Consider the following 17,910-nt stretch of genomic DNA (forward strand, 5'->3'; position numbering starts at 1 on the left):
TCTGTTATGAGCAGAGTAGACTCCATTTTGAAATGCATGGGGACCAAACAAACTAACAGAAATGGTCTGTTGTAACCGAAAGTCCGTTGTTGCCGGATCCGCTGTAACGAGCGTAGACTGTAGATGATTTCCTTACTGTTTGTAGCAAACAGAGTTCAGTGACGCACCCTGAATTGGTAAAACGTAAGACTTGGTGAGTGCCTTGGGAAAGGCCTGGTGTTCACTTATGAGCTCCTTCATGATGATGCGGTACAGTTTTTAGGATTGAATATAAAGGTGTTGCAGGAACATATATGTTGGGCATACTCACCTCGCTCCCATAAAGAACTGTTACCTTTTGACTTAGCACACTCTAAATTAGCAGTTGTTCGTTGTTAGTCTAAACTAGCAGTTGCTAGTCTCTGCCTAGAATCAGCTTTACGTAAGTCGTGCGCACACATGAGGCAAGGTAGTTTTGACAATATGGTGCAGCGACTTGTTGGTTGGCTACGAGGGCGTAACAAAGAAGGGAAAAGTGGCCTGAAGTAGTTCCGCACCTTCGCAAGGTTTCGCATAACCTAAGACAGGTTGTGATGAGGTACGGTGTCCCTGTTGTCTTTCCAGCCCCGGGTGAGCTCAGCCATTTCTGCCCTTGTATTGCTGCTGATAGCCAAAAGAGGGCCTGTAATAAGAGACATGACAAGCCGTTCGTTGATTGCGCAATGGGGATTGTTTATGAAATCCCCTCACCTGCAGAAAGTCCTATAGGGGAAAACTGGAAGATGTTTGAACGACCGCCTCATGGAGCAGGCGCAAAATTTAAAGACTAATAATGGCGCAGATTTGACCATGCATTGCAAATCCTGCAAGAGGTGTTAGCCACAATTTTCTGAAATCGAGATACTAGGCAGAAGCAAAAATCAGAAGGCCAGAGAACTGTTGGAAGCGCATCACATAAGACTGAAAGGTAGCAGTTGTGTCAGTGAAACTTTTGTATATGGTTCAGCGCGGAGATTTAGTTTCTACCGTATAAACCGGATTATAGGTCGACCCGGTATATAGGTCGACCCCCTACCTTGAGGTGGGAAAAGTTGACAAAAAAAATTATTCGGCACAGAAGCGCACTCACAATGTCTATATTTATTTTCGACGCCCGTCCGTCACTGCCACTCACTATGCCTGCCGAAGTCACTCGTCCGAGCTCTCAGAGTCGTCCAAGGATGACTGCTTCGCACTGTCATCTTTCATGCCATCAGGCGCGTTGCTGATGGAGCACTTGGTGATGGAGCACGCTCCTGTAACCATATCGTCGGGCAGCGACTGCCCAGAGAAGGACACCCAGCTTGACACGGTTGCAACCGGCCTGTATAGGTCTTTTTGTTGTCGCCGGCTATCCACTCATTGTACAGTTCGCGGAGCCCGTCCTGGCATGGCCTCCGGAGCGATCGTGAGCGAAGTTCCCGGACGAAGTCCGCCACTTTGTTCTCCAACTCGGGGGGTGCACCGCTTGACGTCCACGGAACGATCGGTTTCGGGGGTTGCACGCGCACAGCTTAGCTTTCTGGCTCCGCCAGTACCGCACACTTTTCTCCGAAACTCTTAACTGGCGTTGCGCCGCCATATTCCCATTCTGCTCAGTGACTCAATCGCCGTCAGCTTAAACGCCGCGGCTAACTGGCGTCGACTGCCGCCACTCATCTCGGAACAGAGACGTACAGAAATGTTCGCAAGCACGCACAATAAACGAGTAAAAGACTAAAAACTAGAGCAAAGCGAAATCAAATAAAGGCCTGATAGTGCGAGAGAGTAGTCCGACACGAATGGCGATGGCGACGGACTGCGCTTGCACATTGTTGCCAGAGAACGATTTACATTCTGCCAATGACCGCTATATAAGACGAGGGGTGACTTTTGTGCGGATTTTTTGGGAAAAAAACTCGACCTATATTCCGGTTTATACGGTAGATAAATTTTTTCGTTGACTGTGGCGTGTCTATGCTGGTGTCTTTGCGCATGTCTTGAAGTTGTTATAAATGTTTGATGCTAGTCTCTCTCTGCTAATAAACAGTTGGAAGTGTAGCGCCTGTTCTTGTGTTATTTCTCATGTGTTGTTTTTTAGCGCTACTAATCATGCTCTTAGACAATATAGGCAGGTATGCAAGACATAAGCAGCCAGATTCGTATGTACAATGTGTAGACGAACTCTTTGGCATAAAGCCATGCGCACTTTTACCCGTACTAAGAAGGACTTGAAATGCCTGTTGCAAGAATTTCGAAGCAGTCTAATGCCTGCTGGGGCTGTCTGTTTTTTTTTTTTTTTGTATTCAAACATTGCTTATGTTTGAACATTATGTGCTAAGTCCTATTACACTAGGTGGGAGGTTGTCCCTGCTAGTCTGGGAAGTGCTTTTTTCCCCCAATTCCAAGTATCGTGCTGCCATCCACCATGGCGATCAGTAGAGTTTGCTTCTGGTGCACCAGCCATTCACAGGGACAATAATTTGAGAAGTCTGGTGATGCTTCTTCACAACTGCTGCTACCAGAGGCAACAACTTTCTGACAATTGATGAAATACTCGCAGTGGGTGTGTTGATGTCTCCCAATGCACTTCTGGCTATAACCTGTATACAGTGGAGGGTGAACTAGTTGTGCGCGAAACTAAACACATGAAACGAAAATCTCTTGAGTTGGATGTCATGGCACAGTAGTCCTAAAGAAATGGCAAGTTTTTTGTATGTACGTTGGTCGAGCCTTGGGCCTGCCCCTTCCACTTCTCCGCTGCACCTGGGTACTTTGACTGAATCCTTGGGGGTGTGGCTATGTGTGGAAAGTGTTGGCACACGTGCACCCCATTAGCCCTGTCCTGTTGGCAGGGCTCTGCCTGTCGGAGCCCCACCAGAGCGGTGTGCCGTGTGTGCAGGAGCCGAGCTGCTGGGCGGATGTGCTGAGTGTGGGGCCCCTGCTGGGCCGCTGCCAGGCGTGCCGGAGGGTGCAGCCGGCACGCTTCTTCTTCAAGTGCACGGGTACCCAGGGTAGCCCCCATGGGGACCAGCCGCCCATCGTGCTGCCCCTCATCCGCTACAACTTCCTCAAGGTGCCCTGCCTGGCCTGCCTCGAAACCAGGTAAGGAGGAGGGCGTGCAAGCACTGCTCCTATCTTCACCTCATTGCGCTTGGGTCGCGGAGCAAGACCGAGAGACAGGAGGGGGAAACGACGCTTGCTAGGGCGGCCAGGTAATGTCGCAAGCGCTGGGCCTAGGTTCATGTGAGCGGCATCTGTCACGGGACGGCAGCTGCTGCGGTCGGTATGTCACTGTGCAGCACCTGAATAAATTTCGTCCATCAAGTGCTGCTACGCTCTCCTTCGCCATTGCAGCTACGAAGTCTTGTAGCCAGTGTGGCATTATCTGGTCGCGCACCCGCTGCAGTGAGCTGCAGGGCCTCCTATCTATATTCTTGCTCCGTGGCTCGGGTCTGCACCTTGAAGCTGAAGCTTGCTGCCCTTGGCAGGCTTGGGGAAGAGAGGAGAGCTCCATTGCAGGTACACATTGTTTTCCAACAGGCACCTAGCCCTGGTGTCATCTCCCTCAGTGCATCTGCTCATTCAGTCTTGAGGTGATAGCTTGCTTATCTTTTTATTTCAGGCCAAAATCTTCCATGCTGTGTGTCTGCAAGACAGACAACCATTAGTTTATCAGATGTTTATATGGTAGGGCAGGGGTGGAACAGCTGCATCATTTGCAGCACCATTGAGCGCCAAACTTATTTACCTGCACTGTCCTGTGCCGAACCGTCCCTATTGCACCAAACTCGTGTGTCAGTGCCGTTCTGCACCGCAGAGCCCAAATTGAGCCTCAAAATATGACCGCCATGATGCCCCATGCCCGAAAACTTGGATGAAGCATCGTGTTTTTGGTTTCATCAATGCTATGAGTGGCTGTGGAAGTTGGCTTTTGCTTAGCTGTAAGGCCGCAGGCACTCACGCCTTCTCCATTTCACTTTGGATTTATTTGTGTTGCATATGCACTTTGTAACACTGAATTGCTGACATCTTACCAAGTTCAAGTGAAAGTGGGTGCAACGAGGAAAGCAACACTGATTCTTTGATCACAACCTCCAAGGTGACTCGTGCACTCGCACTAGTGCGGTGCTTCGCTAATGTGAAAGGTTGCGGCCTCAGCTGCTCTGATTCTTCACACAGTGTGCATAAGTGCATGTTGTTCAAGCAGAAGAAGGTACAGGACTATTTCGTGTGAAAGTAAGGCAGTGTCATCAATACAGTGTTTTTATAAATGGTGTGTGCTTTTATGACGTCCAATTCCATAGCACACCTGTATCAAATTATCCCCGTATAGTGAACTGATAAGTGTTTTTTTTGTGATATAACCAGGTTTGACCGTAGTTATTGTATGAGGTCCTGCTCAGGGCCTGGGGGGTTTGTGTGTAAGACCTTGTAGGTAATGCACCCGTAGTTGATTTGTATTCTTTTGCTCCCACAAGGGAGTGGAGCGAGGGCTGGGTGGGGTGGGTTCCCAGTGTTCCTTGGGGTTTATTGCAGAACTGGGGCCAGTTGTGTTGACTTCATTGGCGCACATTGGTTTCTGCTTTGAACGCGAGTTTGGCGATGCAAATCTGCTGCTTGCAGTGATGTGTTTTTTTTCGTTGTTTAATTGAGGAGTTCATTTTGGGCCTAGGTGGAGAAGATGGGCATCGGTGGTTGGATTATCTTGAATTATCACTAATTATTTGGTGTGAAGCTGGGTGGACCATTCTTCTAGATTGTCGGTGGGGAAGTTTTCCTGAAATTTTTTCCTATCGGTTAGTCGGGCCATGTCAGTTCACTACTAATTGTATTTTGTGGTGAGGGATGTGGAGTTGAATGATGTATTGGTCGCTGCCTAAGATTTCTTTCAGGCAGGACCATCTGGCATCGTTGATGTTATAGGTGAACATGAGGTCTGGGGAGGTGTCTCTTGAAACACTGTGGCCTATGCAGGTGCGTAGGTATTGCAGAGGGGGAGATTTTGTTTTGTTGTTTTATGGCTTCTTATGGTTGGGTGCGCTTTTGTTTGTGTTTTAGATAGCGGCTTGTGCCAGCCCCCTGCCAAACAGCCTTTATGGCTGCTCCAAACCTGCTCCAAAAGGCTTTTCTGGCTGCTCCAAGCCTGCTATAAAAGGCAATTTTGCCTGCTTCCGGGAGTGCTCCCAAACCCAAGTACCATGTTCCACCACTGTTTAGGCATTAAGTGCGTGGTCGAGGATCGTACTTGCGTGTTGTATGCTTTGTATTATTTGCCAGTCATTCAAAGCAGCTACACAAAGCCGTTTGCGAGGTCTATAATGACGTTATAGTCTGTACCAGGGACTTGAGGCACCGGTGTGCTTCTTTGAGAGGTCCCAGGGTTCAGGAAGTTAAGATGTGGGTTCTCCTTGTTGTTTGAGATTACGGCGCTCGTTTACAATTTTCTGCCAGGGGGCTGGGTGTCCGAATTGTGTGTCTGCAGAGAGGGTCAAATTGCATTGCGTTTTCTGTAGCTGTGTGTACGCAGGCGGGTGTGGTGCTATTGCGTTATAATAACATGGTAGAAGCTGGGTGTCTGTTGTGTGCCGGCGCTGTGGCGGCAGCCAGCTGGGCAGCAGTAGGCCTGGTGGTTGCTACCAGTGGAGTCAGTTCTTCCAAGCGGGACTTTGGCTGGTGAAGGGGTCCGAGGACAAGCGAAGAAGAACAAAAAGAAAAAAAAAAGAAAAAAAAAAGGATGCAGAGAGATTCGTGCTCAAGGTAATTTTCTAGAACAATTCTTTAAGTGCAACTTGCATGCAAAACAGTGCTTAGAAGTTGCCGTGCATCCTTGCTAGGCTTCTTCTCGCTTCTTATCTCTTCTTCGTCTTCGTCCCCGCCGTCTTCGTACCTTGACTCCTGACATTTGCCCCCGTCTTCAAGAGTTTTTCATGAAAAACTGCTTCCACTTTGACTTCGATGACCCACACTCATATCACAAATCATAGTCAATCACTTTCTCACAGCACAGTTTAGTTCAGTCCTAAGGGCCACAGCTATCACACTAAGGTATAATCACTGAAAAGTTCACGCAAGTGTCACTTTCCGTGCGCGTTAAGTACACAAAAACATTCTTTCTGTAACATATTATGCTGACATTTCTTAACACATTCACTACTCATTGGTAAATTATGACACCATACTCAAAATCTCCTGGAATGTTAAATTGTTGTTTACCTAGTGCACTGCTAACCGGCTAATTTAATGATTTTTCCACAAAATATTCCACTAACTATTCCACAAAATAGGCTACTACTTCACTAATCTAACAATTCACCCTGCTCTATTCACCTAACGATTCCTTCTCCTATTCTCTTTTGCCAATGTAATGTTTCGGGTGGTACCACTGTGCTCCTCGAACCTCTTTCTGTCCTCGCAGTTCTTCAGTCCGTTGACCTGCATCTCCGCTTCCCCCAGCAAGCTTGGTAACGTCCTTGAGTTGCGCCACGAACTTTGAGCCGACCGTTTGCTGCGCTCTGTAGAACCATTACTCGCGATCCCCTTCGTTGTTCTACTTGGTTATAAGATTTTCGTAGTTCACTGTAGGTTTCATCCTCGCTCCGGTAACGATGACCTCCTTGTGCGACTTCATCTTGACAAAATTCTCTGCCTCGTTGAGACTGGTTGCCATATGCACGGCTTTTGCTGTTATCTGCGCTCAAACCTCGTCTTCTTGTACTTCGGAAATGTCGCCGGCGATCTTCGCCATAAGCTTGTCGACACCAATCTCTCCAGGATGGATCCTTCTTTCGTTGTCGGGTGATTCTCTCGGGTGACCTGCCTAAAGCTGGAGCCCTTGAATCGGCGAGTTCATGTAGCGGTTCTGTTTTCTCAATTGCGGCCATTGCATGCGCTGTCATAGACATTATTGGGGTTGAAATGATTGCTTTTGTTGTTTCTTTATCCTTTCCCGTTCTTCATCTGGGTGTCTTCGTTCTCCATTCATATCCGCTAACTTGCTCGTCCATTTCGTGTCAGGGTCATTCACTTCTCCGATGCCTGTCACATTACCCAGAATCAAGTCAATAGGTGGTTCATCTACACATTTGGCTATTAACTCTCCCATGTAGTAAGGGGTCGAAACCTGAATGATAGCTTCCGGCCAGCACCTTACCGTTCCATCTACAAGAACCACTTGTGCCTCCTTCCCAGTAAACTCGTTTTCCGTGACAAGGCTCCTCCTCACCAATACCGTGTTCGTTCCAGTATCCCGTAGAACTGAGATTCGCTCTCCCCGCAGCTCGCCATCTACAACAGGCATTTGACATTCTTGTGTCGCCCGATACCCTCTTTCTCTCAGTGTTGTCTCTTTTTCTTTGGTGCTTGTTATTGTCTTTGGCGGGGCTGGGCCGAACTCGTTCGCTTTTATTGCACAAGCTGACGTCTCCTGGTTTTGAAAACGGCATTCTTCTGTTGCATGCCCTCTTCTCTTACACACCTGGCAAGTTGAAGGTGCTTGCCTCGAGTTAGAAACAGCTCGGCAATCAACGGCACGATGCCCTATGCGATTGCAAAGAAAACAACGCGATGGAGCCCTCGGAGCGAACCTTTGTGTCATACTTTTCTGTGCTTCTATGCTCATCGCCATGCCCTCTTCCTTCACTTTTCCCAAGTTCTCAAGCCTCTGAGCTTCACAGTACTGATCCGCGGCAGTAGTCATCTCTTCAAGGGTCTTTAGGCTGCGCTCCTTCAGAAATACTGCCAACTTGGAGTTGCAACACGCAAGAAACTGTTCCGCCACCATTCGCTCTCGAAGTTTTCCATACGTCTTTTCTGTGTTGGACATCTCCAACCACCGGTCAAAGTAGCTCATGAGACGTGAAGCAAACTGTCTTCCTGTCTCCGCATCCTCTGGCTTTGCGCTGCGAAATTTCTCGCTTAAGCCGTCGGCTGTAAGTCTAAATCTTTGCAGCAGTGCTGTCTTTACAGTGTCGTAGTCCATAGACTCTGATGTTGGCATTCTTCCGAAGACACTAAGTGCTTCGCCAACCAGACAGAGACTCAATGCTGTCGCCCACTGACTCTTCTCCCAACCTTGTCCTAGTGCTACTCGTTCGAAGCGATGGAGATAAGCATCTAGGTCACCTCTTTTGTCATTTTTCTGGGCAAATTTCCGGACTCTTGGACGTCTGTGGTACTGGAGATACAGGGGATTGTTCACCACTTTGGTTTGATGCACTGGCATTTGCTAAATGTAGCTTTAACTCGACCAACTCTTTCTCTTGGGCTATATTTTCTTTTCCTACATCCGCCATGCGCTTCGCTCTCTCTTCCTCTTCTCGATTTGCGTCCCACACTGCTGCTCTTTCCTCTCTCTGTCTCTGATTTTCCCTCTCATACAGGTCCAACATCTCCTCCTTAGTCGACCCCAAGCTACTCGCCAATGTCATTAACTTTTCGAGATCCATCTCTTCTACCGCGGTAAACAGGTGACAATGGGAAAAGGGATCCTGGCAGGCTCGCCAATGTTTTTGTCACGCGTCACCTCGGTAAAAGAATGGAGACCGGACACAAACGGATCAAATTAAGATGAGACTTTAAGGAAGAAGAATGTAAGAGAAATATACAATAAAAGGGCTAGAAATACATTACATGCAAAAAAGACCCCAAATGGCTTTCAGTTCATGAATTGATTGATTGATTGTAGGGTTTAACGCGCCGACGCAACGCAGGCGATGAGGCGCGCCGTAGTGGAGGGCTCCGGATTAATTTTGAACACCTTTGGATCTTTAACGTGCGCCGAAATCTCGTACACACGGGCGTTTTTGCTTTTCGCCTCCATCAGAAAAGCGGCCGCCGCGGCCGGGAATCGAACCCGCGACCTCGTGCTCAGCAGCGCAACGCCTTAGCCACTGAGCCACCGCGGCGGGTTTTCAGTTCATGAACTACAATAGTGTCCTCTCACTATATCTATTGGTCCCTATAGTTTCTTAAATGCCCTTTCCCTACCGCACATTCTGTCGTTGCGTTGCACCGGATGGTTGGGGTAGCGGGGTATCCGTTGCCATTGAGATGGCTCCCTGAGCGCTCCGGAACTGGGCGCCGCCATCTTGGTGTGGGGAAGATTGAAAAACATGGCTGCCGGGCGAAGCAGTTGTTCGTGGTTCAGGCAGAGTGCTCTTCGCCGATTTCTACCTTGGTTTTAGTAATCGGGGTGGCTGGGTTTACATTTAGTCGCTTGATCTGTTGCGGGAAGTTATGGGACTCGAAAGACGGGAGTTCATCAAAAACAACAAGGCGCCCGCGAACTCGCCGTGTTTCGGCCTTGAGTGTGAGGCCGGTGCGTGCTTGAAGTGAAATTTCGGACTCATTGCGGTGTTATAAAACGCTGAGTTATTGCTACCTTTGACAAAGAGCTTGCGAGCGGCAGGAATGGGACGATCGACGCTGCAGAAGTAGCGGGGCAGGCTACATCGTCGCAATATGTTCAAGCATTGTCTGGTAGCGGGACGGGCTATTATTTCACGCTAATAGTAATAGTTCATTTATCTGACGTGAAATGTTATGCCAAGAGGGAGGCGGCTAAACATACCAACGTTACTCAAATTACGTTCGCAGTGAACGTGCACCTTGGGGATTGAAATGGGAGGGCTGGTGGCGTGCAACAATCCTGTCACCTCGCATTGCGCACCTTTTGGCGCACTTGTGCGTAAAGCCGAGTCTGGGATTACAGAAATAACAATTTCGGCATTTACATGATCATAAAAATGCCTTACGATTGCTTAGTTTTTCAATTCGATATTTTCAACGGAGCTCCAGGCTATTTATGCATAGAGCCTAATAATTTAAAAATGGCTTGTAAAAAGGTCGTGCAGTTCGTACTTTGTGATACTCATGTAGTAAACACTTCATTGAAAGGTAGTTTCAGTGTTATGTACGTTCAAAAATCGATTAAAAAGTGCACTCTCCCGCCCGGTTGCCAAAACTTATTTTTGAGGCTCCTAAGGTGACATATCAAATGTCGTCCTTCTGCTCCAAAACAAGGTTCTTTTGCTCCAAAATCGAAATTTTGCTGCTCCAAAAACTGCTCCCAAATCTGATTCAGCTGTCTCACCCCTGTATTAACGGCCGGGCCTATGAATTCAAGCCAGAGCCTGGCCCGGGCCCATGGTGTCGAGCGCAGCACTGAGCCCGGGCCCGGCCCGGGCCCGCCGCCAATCGACTTCGGGCGGCCCGGCCCGGCCTGCGGCCCGGCCCGGCCTGCGGGCCGGGTCTCCGCGGGCCGGGTCTCCACGAGCCGGGTCGGGCCCGAGCTTTCGGGCCAGCCCGGGCCCGTGCAGTGCTCTAAGTGTGAACCCGGCCAGTTTCTTGGTGTTCACATGTTGCCTGCTCCAGGGTGCAACTGGCTGCTGACGCTTGGCTGTTTTTGAAACGGGAGTTTCTCCTGCTGCTTGGCTGCAAGCCCGTGGCTCCCTTCTGGGGCCCTGGTTTTCTTTAGTCCGCTTGTGCAGTGGTGTCTATAGTCGCATTGGAGGGAAGCACTTTTAGACATCACCAGTGCTCTGACACCTGTCTAGTTCTGTGGCAGCCAACTTTGCTTGCATGCTCGGATATACCCAGTGACGAGGGCCAAGGAGAAAAACGTGCGAAGGTGAACCCGCGAGATGCTTTGGAGTGTGACATGACACCGTCACGACTAGCATGACGACCAGCATCACGACTAGCAACAGATAACTTCTTGTATTGTGAGAGCTGAGTTGTAAAGTTGCTCCAAGGTAAGGCTCGCAAAGTAGTACAGGTACAGACTTTCGGAAATAAATTCTCGGTTTGTGGCCAATTTTTCTGTTACGTTTCATTCTCGTGGCAACGAAATTCCCGCAGAAGGGAATTTTTTGGCTTTCCCCTGTGGTTTTGTTATTGCAGGGTTCGACTGTACTATGTTCGGAGCAGAAATTTGCTGTATACGGGCAGCTTCGTTTTATTGAGCTACTACAAGGTGTATCACACTCCTCACACATTCTGTAACGCACTGTGAATGTATTTGACTGTACCGCTGGGGTACCCTGGTTATGCAAAGCACTGCACCCTGGGTAGAAGTGATGTGCGCCTGTATCCCGCTTTCCGTAGAACTGATGGGGTGTGAAATATAGGACGTGCAACTATATGCATCCCACCTTGCGTGTAACACAGGCAGCCAAATGGTACCGAGCGGCTTGGCAGCATCGTGTTGCCTGCTTCCTCTCTGCCCCACCCAGCCCCTCACTGCTTTTGGGTCTCCCTCTTTCAGCGCCAACTTCACTCTCGCCTTGTGCTTGCCATTTTGTGGACACAAGGGGGGGGGCCTCGGAGAAAAGTCTTTTCTGCGTTGCCTATTTATTTATTTATTTATTTCTCTCTCTCTCTCTCTCTCTCTCTCTCTCTCTCTCTCTCTCTCTCTCTCTCTCTCTCTCTCTCTCTCTCTCTCTCTCACATACCATCGAGTGCTTGTGCATTGTAGAGGGGAGTGGGACACAGAAAAATAGAGAGAAAAAAAAAAAGGTGACATAACTGCAGCACAAAAAACGTATGCAAAAAACACGGCTGACATGTTACAGTGATCATACAAAATTGTAAAACAGCAGCATTGAAAAACAAACCAACGGTAACAGCATAAACTACACGTTACCGCACACATACTATAACAGCCTCGCAATACCGTATTTATTCGAATCTAGGCCGGCCCCGATTCTAAGCCGACCCCCGAAAGTCCGAAGTCCATGAAGATGCGGGGCTCGAACTCAATCAGTTTCTTTTGAAAATCATCGGGCAACTTCTGGGCGATTGAGGTTCGACGACGGAGGCTAAAGCCGAAGCGCTTCATGAATTTCTGTAGCCAGCCCCGACTGGCTTTGAAGTGTGCCCGCGATAAGCCTCGTTCCCTTGAAAGCTCCCTTGCTTTTGCCTGGAGCACTTTTGTCGTTACTGGAAGGACAGCTGCTCGCTGTGTCCGAACGAAGTCAGCCAATGCCATCTCCATTTCGTGGTGACGGCCTTCTCCTGGTCCGGTGAATGCCATCCTCGTTGCGGCGCACGCAAATATCCTCTCCCGTTGCGTCGTCCAATGACGGACAATTTTTTCATCCACGCCGAAGTCCCGCCCGGCTTGAACGTTCCACGACAACTCCACGGCTAAAACAACTTTTCTTTTAAAAGCGTCACTATAATGGCAGCGCTTGTTTGGTGCCATTGGCCTGCCAAAAACAAATGCCATACCGCACGCAGGCCACTATCCGCACAGTTCAAAATGGCAGCATCGCCCCCAGCTATGGCCCCTTAACTCTTTCGCTACCGCCAGAAAATTGACTAATTTTAGGGGTCCAAGAAAACATTTTTTTTCCTGCTAAAAAATTGGTTAGGCACTAATTGCAGGAACATAAAATGCAGATTATTTAACAGCCTTTCCAATAACACCAGTTTTTTAAAGGTTTTTATATATAATAGTTGTAAAAAAAAATATCAAAATCAAAATTTTGGTCAAGTTGTCGAAACAAATGATAAAAAAGGAGTTGTGTTTATCAAACCACCGGTAGTAGAAAAAAATTAGAATATACATTTTGTTGGGAAACATTTCAAAAACACGCCCTAGAAAAAATGTCGATTTGCGCGGAAGAGTTTGTCAGATATAAAAAAAAAATGTTAGCATGCACGGTGCTCGTGTCATGCGGTGAAGCCCAACCTCTAATTCAAAATGTGCAATTTCGGGTGGTTTCCTGGAATAAACCTGGCGGTTTGTCATTATCAGAGGCACCAATTTGCCCCCACATAACGTAAAAACATCATGTCAATGGCTGACTTTTCATTTACAGCGAGCACAATATTTGGGACTGGCACGCGATGCGGAAAAAAACATGCATGAAGTTGAAAACAGAACGCCGTGGCTGATGCTTGTTGTCGTTGACGGTCAGTTATCTCTCAAAACATAAAGCTGAGCTTTATTATCATCTTCTTACTCGCCATTGTAGCCTTGCTCGCAAAAATGAGGTACGATGAGCTAGAATCGTGCCCTGCGATCTTTGGCCGAGTAGCAGTTGCGCGCTGAAAAAGATCAGCACAACGAGCCTCTTCTATTGCAGCGCCACCTAACATTTTTCAAATGAAACCGTACAAAAACTTATCAGAGACTCCATCCGAATAGACAGTTCAACTAAGCAGCAACATTAGACACCCGGATATACCCTCGCATGGAAACGAAACTGGAAGTCGAACAGCTGGCAGTGTAAGGCCGGTTTGAAGCGCTGTCCTCGGCGGAATAGATATCTGGCGACACGGTGTGATCTTTTGACTTGCATCTGATGTTCTCATCACAGAAATCGGGTTAGGGTGGGGGAAATCAGGAGTGCCGTTCTTTGTTCGAGGATCAGTCGCGGACGCTCCAGGCGCCATGGCAGGTAGCCTTGAAGTTGGGTAACTGCGTAGTAGCGCTAAATATGAATTTCACGATGCAGAAACGAAACTGAAACTATTGTAAACTGTTTGCGAATGGTCCTGGGGTAAGTAGAACTACCACAGTACTTAGAACAACGTGCGCAAAGGCAATAAAACTGCCTAAAATCATAAAGTAGCTTTGCAACAAGGCACTGCTTGACATCTTCAGACGACTTCTGGGATTATTACTGTCGGAGCGCGAACCGGACGATTGAAAATCGTTTGCTAGTTCCCCATTCACGCCCTGATAGCAAAAAACAAGCGCTGGTGCAGAGTAATTACGAGTTGCACGCAATCTTCGTTGGTAGCAGTGACGCGCGATGACCACGCCCCTTTTCAACACCCAGGTGATTCAAAAGCGTGTCAAAAATCCTGTTTCCGTAGCAAAAATGAAAACAAAACTGATTTTGAAAGGCCATTTTCTGATCTAACTCCGAACAGCTTTATTTGTTCGAGAAACGCGTGGAACGCTATGAAAAGGTGCTCCCAAAAGTATCGATCAAATTGATCAATTTTGATAGGCGCGGTAGCGAAAGAGTTAAGTGGCTACTGGCTTGTCTAGTAATGGCTACAATACTTTCTTTTCGGGGTGGCGCTAGCTGCGCGCCACTTCCCTCAATTTCACTTGGAAATTGGCGCGTGTTTCAAAATCCTCGAATCCAAGCCGACCCTGGAGTTTGATATATCAGTATTTCAAAAAAACTATCGGCTTAGATTCGAATAAATGCGGTATCAGTGATGCATGAACGGAAGCCAGCCCTCTACAGAGCTAGCTCAGGGCCATCAGCATGCACTGATTCGAGAATGCAACACCGACTAAAGGCGAAAATCAGAAGGAGAGAGGAGGCAAGGACAAGTAGGAACTCAAGCTGCTCAAGGGATGTGATAGGAAAGGCGGGTCACACCTGTGATGTGAAAGGTCGGACACTTCATATTGAGTAGTGAGTGAGCTGAGATGGGCCTCGTAAAACGGCACTTTGAAATGGCGTTATTGCTGTGAAATGTTTTCTCTCGCTTCGTAGTTTAAAGGGGTCGTGAAGAGATTTTCAAGAAAATTGTGTTGTGTGTGCGCTTATAACCATGGAACCTTAATAAACAAATAATGCATACCCATTTCGTTGCCCGATGTCAGCAAATAGGAAAACAAATGCGGTTACGGTTTCACAGAGGCTTTACTCCTCATCTCGTGAAGTAACGTTTCAGTAAGTCAGTAAGAAGTCAGTCATAGTTCTCTCTCGTCTGCACAATATGTCGGCATAGAGTGGGCTTGCAAAGGGTCAGATAAAGCTGTAACATCGGTGCAATGATGAAACTCGCCCTCCAACTGAACGGGAGACGTCTGATCTCTGATACGACTGATCAACATGGTCTAACTTTCAGTCAACAACATGGGCGGGTGGCGCAGGCAGAAGTAACCGCGTTTAATCTCAAGTGGGCATTCGTAAACTGTTTACGCTGTTTCACACGAGTCTAAACTGTCGTTTTGCTAGCCGATATTCTTGCACAAGTTTGCTGACGTCTGTCTCACGTAGCTTGTAATGTCAGTTGCGCGAACGTGAAACTTCTGACCTGACGTGATAAACGACCGAACGCTTAAAATGAGAATTTATTACATAAACACGTTTATCGAAGGAACTTCGAGTAGTCGGAACTTAAAACCCATCCATCATTTATCCTTCATGCGCAAAAATAACTAGCGAGAAGCAGCGATACAGCGCCGAGTCACCGAGTCCCACCATCACACAGTTCGACGATTGCTTTCCTGTTTCCTGCAATAAACAATGCTGTTAACGCTGTTTCACACGAGTCTAAACTGTCGTTTTGCTAGCCGATATTCTTGCACAAGTTTGCTGACGTCTGTCTCACGTAGCCTGTAATGTCAGTTGCGTGAACGTGAAGCTTCTGACCTGACGTGATAAACGACTGAACGCTTAAAATGAGAATTTATTACATAAACACATTATCGAAGGAACTTCGAGTAGTCGGAACTTAAAACCCATCCATCATTTACCCTTCATGCGCAAAAATAACTAGCGAGAAGCAGCAATACAGCACCGAGTCGCCGAGTCCCACCATCACACAGTTCGACGATTGCTTTCCTGTTTCCTGCAATAAACAATGCTGTTAACACTGTTTCGTTGGTTGTATACGCTCCCCTTTGGCTTACTGCAGAAGCGTTCAACAGTAAGTCGGCAGTTAGAGCTCTGGGTTGATTAGAATTATGAAAACACGACAGTCTTCTGGGTTACAAATGCGAAGAGGCTTTTATGCAGCAGTTTTTCGCTGCGCGCGCTTCTCACCTTGATAGTGTAGTGGATAGAGTGTCCGACAAGGCTGGCCGTAGCGTTGGGCTGGCCCGGAGGCAGCAAGTTCAAATCGCACACGGGGCATTTTTTTTTTTTTTTTTTTGATTGAGCGGTTTTGTGCCATTTCATCCAAAAAAGGTAAGATTTCGAAAAGAATTCGGCAAAAGAACGTGAAATTCAGCAGGGCAACTGGCTACAAACTGTACAAACAGCCAGTAGGTCTGAGTTCTGCTGCAATGGTTGCCAGACAACTGACGCGGTCACGACACCGCTCACGTGGATAGAAAGCTGTTTTTTGGCAACGAATAAGGGATGAATTATTTTTAAAATATCGGGTTTGCAGCTTTGCAGAACAATATACACAAAGAACGTTGAACGCGTCGAACTCTCGAATGTACTTGACGTGACGTCACTCTAGTTTCGCTGCCGACCGACGACACGCGCATGGTCGCTTGCGGTGCGCCTCAAAACAAGAATTTCAAAGCTGCCTCTTAAATTCCAGAAGCAATGAATTGTGAAAATATTTGGGATTTGTGTTCTTAAAAGGTCGTTCAAGCAGACAAAATTAAGCAAAGACAAATGCATTTTCTCTTCACGACCCCCTTAATGCGACGTGTTCGTCTGTGTTCCCTTCATGCATGGTTGTGTCGTTGCTCCTACGCTCGCTGCATCTTTTGCACTTCATTCACGCAGATATTGGACGTAGTAAGCCGTATGCTATTTGCTCATGCATTTTGGGGCTAACACATGCCTTAGTGGTTTCTTTGGCAGTGTTAAATTGGGCTGTGAACACGAGAACAAAGTCTTATCGACACCTGCTCTGAGTTTCGCTTCTCTGGTTTTATGGGTTCAGTCTGCAGGCCTCGCAGAAGTATTAGTACCTTATTGTTTAAGGGGGGACACTGGTCTTAAAACAATTTCTTTTAATTTTCAAGTGAACTCTGTGAAACTTGTCAGTCTTGCTGCTTTTTTCCCACTGATTTCAAATATGCCAGTATTTTTTCAGTTGGTCAATTAGTTCCCAAGATAATTAGAGATAATTAGCCATTTTTGCCCCCACAATTAACAAAACAGTGTTGCTCACAAAACTGTAATCTTTATATTTTCCATTACTATGAACCCTGCTGAATGCAATCTTGGAAACAGTTTTTTGATGCATCGCTTGGAACTAATATTACAGCTCATTAAACTTCGGTGTTTGAAATGGGCACTGAAAATGGTTCCTTGCCACTGGTGCTACCGAAGTTTAATGAGCCGTAAAATTAGTTCCAAGCGGTGCATCAAAAAACTGTTTCCAAGATTGCATTCAGCAGGGTTCATAGTAATGGAAAATATAAAGATTACAGTTTTGTGAGCAACACTGTTTTGTTAATTGTTGGGGCAAAATGGCTAATTATCTCTAATTATCTTGGTAACTAATTGACCAACTGAAAAAATACTGGCATATTTGAAATCAGTGGGAAAAAAGCAGCAAGACTGACAAGTTTCACAGAGTTTACTTGAAAATAAAAGAAGTTGTTTTAAGACCAGTGTCCCCCCTTAATTGAACATCCTCGCTACCCTGTTGTGCGAGATTGCATTTGCAGGTGCAGCTTGTGTTTTCGGAACCCCGATAATAAAACTTCCAAGGGACCGTGTGAAAGCACCGTATGATCGGGGTATGAGTAAATGCCAGCTTAGCAGACGGTCTCACGTGACAGGTGGGCTAATAACTTACTAAACTACTATATTTAGCATGTTGTCACGTAATTTGCGAACCTTTGGCTAAAATCCCAAGTTTCTAAAAAAAAAAGAAGAAAGAAGCGCTTATTTTGTGCCCCCTCCCCTCCCCTTCACTCCACGCCGTCTGCGCTGCCAGCCCTGTGCCTCATGCACGTGAGATGAGCTGGAAAAGCCGACGCGGCTGAGCAAATTGAGAGGGGATAAGGTGAGAGTGTGAAACTGCCAAGGCCAAGCGAAACGAACGATAGTATGAGGCGGCCGTGGAAAAAAGGCGAGAAAGTAAGGAACCGAGCGAGAACACGGCTTTGAAAGACACTGATAGGCAGAGAGCAGAGAGGGGGCATTGTGAAAGGAAGAAACTTGGATCGAGCAGGCAAGGAAAGCGGGTGTTTGGTCATCGCCGTGGGGTTCACGCTCGTCGCCTCGATCGCGGTCTGCCAGC

General features: G+C 47.3%; 1 protein-coding gene across 2 annotated transcripts in view; it reads left to right on the forward strand.

Moving 5' to 3' along the window:
- LOC144175323 (E3 ubiquitin-protein ligase parkin-like) overlaps positions 1-17,910 on the forward strand; it is a 96,338-nt gene that overhangs the window by 13,089 nt on the left and 65,339 nt on the right. For both annotated transcript variants that reach the window (XM_077704413.1, XM_077704407.1), the window contains exon 4: positions 2,900-3,102. In XM_077704413.1, coding sequence (XP_077560539.1) covers positions 2,900-3,102 — 203 coding nt within the window. The remainder of the gene's footprint in view (positions 1-2,899; positions 3,103-17,910) is intronic.

Source organism: Haemaphysalis longicornis, unplaced genomic scaffold (genome assembly GCF_048455015.1).
Source record: "Haemaphysalis longicornis isolate Haplotype H1 unplaced genomic scaffold, Haemaphysalis longicornis Haplotype H1 scaffold_1, whole genome shotgun sequence".
NCBI classification, from domain to species: domain Eukaryota; kingdom Metazoa; phylum Arthropoda; class Arachnida; order Ixodida; family Ixodidae; genus Haemaphysalis; species Haemaphysalis longicornis.